Here is a 7,210-nt window from a genome sequence, read left to right as displayed (position 1 = left end):
CTTCCAAAAACATTCAGCTTTGATATTAATGAGTTTTTTGGGTTCATTGAGAACATGGTTGTTGTTCAATAATAAAATTATTCCTCAAAAATACAACTTGCCTAATAATTCTGCACTCCCTGTACATTTTGTCTCACAGTTTTGTTAGATGTTTCAGTGTGAATTATTGTTTATTGTAACATGCTAGTTAGCCATTTTCAGATGAGAGCATAGGAGCATGCAGGTGACTTCTCATGTGGTCCGCTATCCTTCTCTCTCCCTTGAAGGTGTTCATGCAGAAGTCCAGTAAAGTGAAGTCGCTGTACTGTTTTATTTTTATTTTAAACAGGTATGTGAGCTCCCTCTTTTATTTTTGTGTCATGTGTACTGTTTATATTTTTTGTTTGTGATTCATGTTCACTGTTTCAACTTACTGTTAGATATATGTAACTAAAAAAATATGTAAAATTGCCACTGGTAAATGAAGTCTCCCTAAACTATAATTTTGTTGTTGAGGTAATTGTCACTATATGGTCACGATGCAGTGCATTTTCATTTGTTATATATGATTATAAATACATTTTAGCAGTATTATTTGTTAATTAGAGTTTATTGTGATGTTGCACCTCAGTTGCCTAGAGGTCCCGCTGAGGAGAGGTGTTCATGCAGAAGTCCAGTAAAGTGAAGTCGCTGTACTGTTTTATTTTTATTTTAAACAGTTGCCTAGAGGTCCCGCTGAGGAGAGTTCTGGGAGAATAAATCTGCCCCAGCTGGCAAAGAGAGAGCTGAATCCTCTGGTTATTTACACAACACAACGCAGAGAACTAACGGCAAACAGAATTTAAGGCCAGACCGGCTACACAAGTACTTAGAAATCTATCTTAACTGCTTCTCGCCCCGCTGTTTCCTGTTAAGCAGCATAAAAATAGGCGACGTTCTCTCCAACTCTGCACAAAGCTTCCTGTTCTGCACAGTTTTCAGTCTTGCTAAACAATCTAATGACCTCTTGATGCATTCTCAATCATCCAGGAAAGTAAATCTCCAAAAGTTGAATCTGTTCATCTGGACGTAGCGTTTTGTGGGAGAAACGTTTCGTCACTCATCCAAGTGACTTCTTCAGTCTCAGCTGACTGCAGGTTTCCCCAAACCTTATAAACAGTACATTTGCATAATGACTGAAATCAGCCAAAAAATACGGTAAGCTGAACACAACTTCAACTGTCTGTTTGTTGAAAAATAGTAACGGACCGCATTTTCTTGTTAATAACTGTAACGGCGTTGTAATGATAGGAATAGTAATTAGTTCGATTACTCATTACTGAAAAAAGTAACGCTGTTAGTAACGCCGTTACTTGTAACGCCGTTATTCCCATCACTGTTTGTTACACAGGCTTTATTACACAGGGTGCCCATGTTTAACAAACCATCTGTTGGGGTTCATGGATTTGACACGTTAGCATTGTGAAAGCAGGGATACACACTCCTGTTTGAGCATAAGATTTCTGCTTTTAACTTCAAATTTCAGTTCTAAATGAAATTCAAAATTCTAAGGTACACACACACACACACACACACACCAAGACAGAGAAAAAGAGCATAGTTTACTACACATCATAAAAACACAATCATTATTGATCCTACTGTATCTTTCTTTTCTGACTTTAGAGTCTTTGTTTGTTTATTAAGCCGTACCTTGCAAAATAACACTACTGTGATAGTGCAAAAAACAAACTTCATCCATGCACAGAGTGCCAGGTTCTGTCTCAGAGCCCTGCAACCAGTCAAAAGAGAGATAAATAAGGCAAAAGAACATATTGAGTCATCTTTTTAGCAGCTAAAGCAGGTTATAAATTATAAATTCATGTGATAACAATCTCTCTTCATTCACCCCTCTGTTCACAGATGAAAATGCAAGCTGGTAATTGTAAGACATGTACCTTATACCATATTACTCTCTACAGTAAGAAGCTTAAATTACTAATTCATTTAAGTCAGCTAAAGCGACTGTTTGTGAGACCAGTCTATGTCTTTTTTTTCAACTGTGTTTTTTTTATTAAACAGAATTCAAAGCAGAAAGCAGGTAAAGTAACCACTGTGATCAATCTGTCTCTATACAGCCATTTGTGCTTTGACTGGAGATTCTGATGCATCATTGATCTGCTATATTACATAGAACTTCCTGCTAAAGGTCTCAGGTATGCCTTGCTCTGATGTACCGCCTGGCATGCATCCCTGCAGGATTCCCGTCAGTGGGAGAGTTTCAGTCACGTGACAGGTGGAAACTCCTGAGTTCAAAGCCTTCAGTCAAACTCACATTCTAAGTGACACAAGGTGTTACTCTCTCACCAAGTCTTGAAAAAGAAAAACCTGAAAAAGAGAATAAAGAGAATAAAATAAAATTCATATCTTTACAACCAACAGCATAAAATCTTAATTGCTATATCCACATTTGTTTATAATGGACTTCTCAAGATCAGCAAATTCCTCTTTCTTTTATGTAACGAAAGTGAAAGAACTTTACAAACATCGCTGTGATTACATCAGTATGTGAAATGAGGAACCTGCTGATCACAGAGTGGAAAGCTGGGTGGGGCGTGTCAGGTCTGACAGACACATGTCCTCCAGTCAGCTCTATGCAGCAGACAGGCTCACAGAGAGAAACACTTCTCTATCAGACTGAAACTGTTAGAAGAACACTGCCCTAGTCTCCCACTGACTATACAAATATAGATGTATTTCTTAGTTGTTAATTATTATTAGTCCTTTATTTATTCAGGTAAAAATCTCATTGAGATTTAAAATCTCATTTCCAAGAGAGACCTGGCATCATGGCAACAAAAGTCACATACCACATAGGTATATAACATTTAAAACAAATACAATATCCCATACCAACATGTGTAAAATATACAATAACAGATCAAATTAAGAGTACATTAAAAACAATCACACTGAGTAAAAGAGCTGTTCTCTCGTTCCTTTAAGACAGACTTAAACTCTCCCAAGGTAACCAATTCTGATAATTTCAGAATTGGTTACCTTATCTCACAAGTCACTGTGATTTTGACGACATAGATTTGCAGTTTCATTTTGCTTGGTCCTGCCTACTAACACACCTGACACTGGTTCTCTCCCGAGCGCTGGCACAAACAGAGAATGAAGAGAAAGAGCGAACAAGAAGTCGGGATTTCTTCTAGAGGTTATCGCTGCTTATACTATTTTATTTTCTAAAAGAAACACTTTCAAGACCTCAAGAACAAAGTTGATCAGGTGAGACTTGAACTGGCACCGGTGGTCTTAATTTGGGGTTTAGGTTGGTGAGTATTAACATAGTGAGCTAAACTGGCAAAGTCAGAAACAGTGTCACAGAGGTATATGAGGGTTAAAACATCTATCATCAGCATGATAATTATTTACATTTTCTACAACACTTTTTATCAGGAAGTAGTCGGTGTTTAAAGATGATATTTGAAAATGTTGAGTGACATTTAAATGTGACATTTAAGTGTTTTATCAGGGTTTTTTTTTTTTTTCAATTGCCATTGTGTATAAAACGTTTTCTTTTTAAGAGTAGCTGGCCAAGATGTTGGTAAAAATTGCAACAAATATTACATCACAGTTTCGTCAACATATTTTAAGTTGCCAAAAGAGAACTGGACTGATTATACTCAAGGTACAATAACACAGTCATAATAAATTTATAGTACTTATTCTCTAAGACCAACTTCAAGTCTGCTATGGTTTTGGGACTCACCAAATCACATCTGTACCATTAGCTGCTAGCTTCTTGAACTTGGGGAATTTATGTTGATTTACATTGTATTTCTTTTCTGCATTTCTCTTTGTAGATTGGAGAGCTAAAAAACTAAGATGAAGCTATTGTGGGATGTGATGCTGTTAGTCGGCACAATGTTTCGTGCTGCCGATGATAACAGGAAGGAGAACATTGGGACTGTGATTGGGATTGATCTGGGGACCACATACTCATGGTAAGTCACTACAGAATCTTTAAATAAGTACACGATACCACAGAGGAATAAAATGGGATTCAGACTGAATTCAGACTGTTTTCTTGCAGTGTTGGAGTGTTCAAGAATGGGCGTGTGGAGATTATTCCCAATGACCAGGGAAACCGAATCACCCCCTCCTACGTGGCCTTCACCAGTGAAGGTGAGCGTCTGATTGGTGATGCTGCCAAGAATCAGCTGACCTCTAACCCTGAGAACACCATTTTTGATGCCAAGAGGCTGATTGGTCGCACATGGGATGACTGGTCTGTGCAGCAGGACATCAAGTACCTGCCCTTCAAGGTGAGCTTGTAAACTGAAAGTAAAACTTGTTGGTTCTTTGGGTGACGCTTGAGTGAAAGTCTTGTTAAATTAATATTGATGTGTATGCCCATGAAGGTTACTGAGAAGAAGAGCAAGCCCCATATCCAGGTTGACATTGGTGGTGGCCAGGTTAAGACCTTTGCTCCTGAGGAGGTCTGTGCGATGGTGCTGACTAAGATGAAGGAGACAGCTGAGGCTTACCTGGGCAAGAAGGTACAAAAATTCTAATGGCCTGGTAAATGCCCTGTATTTGTATCGCGTTTTACTAGTCCCTAAGGACCCGAAAGCGCTTTACAAATTCAGTCATCCACCCATTCACACACTGGTGATGGCAAGCTACATTGTCAAATTTAATGGTGTATCATCAAATCTAACTTTATCCTTTTTCCTCAGGTCACACATGCTGTGGTCACTGTCCCAACCTACTTCAATGATGCCCAGCGTCAGGCCACTAAGGATGCTGGTACCATTGCTGGTCTGAATGTCATGCGAATCATCAATGAGGCGTAAGCATCCAGTCAAAAATGAATTTGATCATCTGCAATTTGAAACTGCAAAATGTCCCTGCCCTCCCTCTAAAAAATAAAGTCTCACTGTATTCTTTAGAACTGCTGCTGGTATTGCTTATGGCCTGGACAAGAAGGATAGAGTGAAGAACATTGTTGTCTTCGATCTGGGTGGTGGCAGCTTTGATGTTTCTATTCTGACCATTGACAATGGTGTGTTTGAAGTGGTGGCCACCAATGGTGACACTCATCTGGGAGGTGAGGACTTTGACCAGCGTATCATGGAGCACTTCATCGAGCTGTATAAGAAGAAGACTGGCAAAGATGTGAGCAAAAACCACCGTGCTGTGCAGAAGCTGCGTCGCGAGGCTGAGAAGGCCAAGAGAACGCTATCTACCCAATACCAAGCGCACGTTGAGATCGAGTCCTTCTTTAAGGGACAAGACTTCTCTGAGACCCTGACTCGTGCCAAGTTTGAGGAGCTGAACATGGTAAGATATTAATCTGATTAATTATTTGCATATCAAACCCAACAGGAAAAGCGGTTGAACAATCTTTCTAACTTGTGTATTCTTTAAAACCCAGGACCTGTTCCGGTCCACCCTGAAGCCTGTACAGAAAGTTTTGGAAGATGCTAAGTTAATGAAGTCTGAAATTGATGAGATTGTCCTGGTTGGAGGCTCCACTCGTATCCCCAAAATTCAGCAGTTGGTGAAGGAGTTCTTTAATGGCAAAGAGCCATGTAGAGGCATCAACCCTGATGAGGCTGTGGCATACGGAACTGCTGTGCAGGCTGGTGTGCTTTCTAGAGAGGACACTGGTGAGTCATGACTCTTAGAAATATTTTGTTTAATAGGGTTGAGTTTTCAAATGTGATGCTGTTTACTAAGCCTTTTCCTTCACTTGCAGGTGATGTGGTTCTTCTGGATGTGTGCCCCATGACCCTTGGTATTGAGACTGTTGGAGGAGTAATGAATAAGCTGATCCATAAGAACACCGTGGTGTCCACCAAAAAAGCCCAGATGTTTACTACAGCCTCTGATAACCAGCATACTGTCACCATCAAAGTCTATGAAGGTAAGAGTTTCGATGTTGTTCTTTAAAGTTGCCAAATAGTGTTTTATAAAAAGATCCCAATGACAAGAAACATATGACAGTGAATTAAATGTTCCACAAGTCTAATTATGACTGGGTTTTTTTTGTTTTCATTTTGTTTGTTTGTTTGGTTTTTTTTTAGGTGAGCATCCTTCGACCAAAGACAACCGTCTCCTGGCTACCTTTGACCTGACTGGCATCCCCCCTGCTCCTCATGGTGTACCGCGGATTGAAGTCACCTTTGAGATTGATGTCAATGGCATTTTGTGTGTCACTGCTGAGGACAAGGCCACAGGCAACAAGAACAAGATCACAACTGACCAGAAGTGGCTAACATCTGAGGACATCAAACGCATGGTGGATGACGCCAAGCACTTTGCTGAGAAAGACAAGAAGTTGAAGGAGAGGATCAATGCTCACAATGAGCTGGAGGGCTACGCATACTCCCTGAAAAACCAGATTGAATCCATTGAGAAGGCAGTTGAGGAGAAAATTGAGTGGTTGGAGTCCCACCAAGATGCTGACCTGGACAACTTACAGACCAAGAAGAAGGAGCTTGAGGAGGTGGTTCAGTCCATTATCATCAAGCTCTATGATAGTGCAGGTGGTCCACCACCCGAGGGCAGTGAGCAAAATGAGAAGGATGAGTTGTAGGCAGGTCTGACGTCTTAACACTCCTTGGCCCTCTGGCATGTTGGTGTACATATTGGACTGATGGGACTCAAATTGTGAGAGGAGTGGTGGCGAAGGGGCTGACAATAACAAGTGACCATACTAAATTTTCTGAGAGACTTTAAAATACGTTTCAGTGTGTGACTCTACTCAGGTGGTAGAGCAGGTCATCTACCAACCAGAAGGTTGGTGGTTCGATCGCAGTCTGCTCCAGTCTGCATGCCAAATATATTTGGGCAAGATACTAACCCCATGCTGGTGATGATGCATCTATGTGTAAACGCTAGATAGTAAGAGCTAGAGATGGACCAATCGGATAATACATATCGGTATCGGTCCGATACTGACCTAAATTACTGGATCGGATATCGACGAGAAATAAAAAATGTAATCCGATCCATTAAATATAAAAAAAAACTTCACAAAACTTGCGACAGGCGTAACTCGGCTCATAACCGTAGCACGTCGGAGCAGTGTGCGTCACGTGATAGAGCAGCTGTGTAGACCAGCATTTCATCTCCGAGAAAGTTATCCCAGAGAGAAGTAAAGCAAGCGTGTAAGTTCATCTCTGAATGTTTGTAAAGCGTTCCCACGTTAAGCTTAACAACCGATATATGGAGCGACTGC

At 40.5% G+C, this 7,210-nt stretch overlaps 1 protein-coding gene across 1 annotated transcript; it reads left to right on the top strand.

Moving 5' to 3' along the window:
* The first annotated feature begins 3,123 nt into the window (after positions 1 to 3,123).
* Positions 3,124 to 7,010, top strand: LOC116318358 (endoplasmic reticulum chaperone BiP-like). Its single transcript, XM_031737345.2, has 9 exons — positions 3,124 to 3,249; positions 3,828 to 3,968; positions 4,058 to 4,289; positions 4,386 to 4,523; positions 4,704 to 4,816; positions 4,917 to 5,307; positions 5,402 to 5,636; positions 5,726 to 5,893; positions 6,054 to 7,010. Exons 2-9 carry the CDS (start codon positions 3,850 to 3,852, stop codon positions 6,563 to 6,565), a joined length of 1,908 nt encoding a protein of 635 aa, XP_031593205.2. The 5' UTR covers positions 3,124 to 3,249; positions 3,828 to 3,849; the 3' UTR covers positions 6,566 to 7,010.
* Positions 7,011 to 7,210: the final 200 nt, after the last annotated feature.

This window comes from Oreochromis aureus, linkage group 3 (genome assembly GCF_013358895.1).
Source record: "Oreochromis aureus strain Israel breed Guangdong linkage group 3, ZZ_aureus, whole genome shotgun sequence".
NCBI classification, from domain to species: domain Eukaryota; kingdom Metazoa; phylum Chordata; class Actinopteri; order Cichliformes; family Cichlidae; genus Oreochromis; species Oreochromis aureus.
Note: the sequence above shows the minus strand (reverse complement) of the source record. Positions and strands in the feature narration are given on the sequence as shown.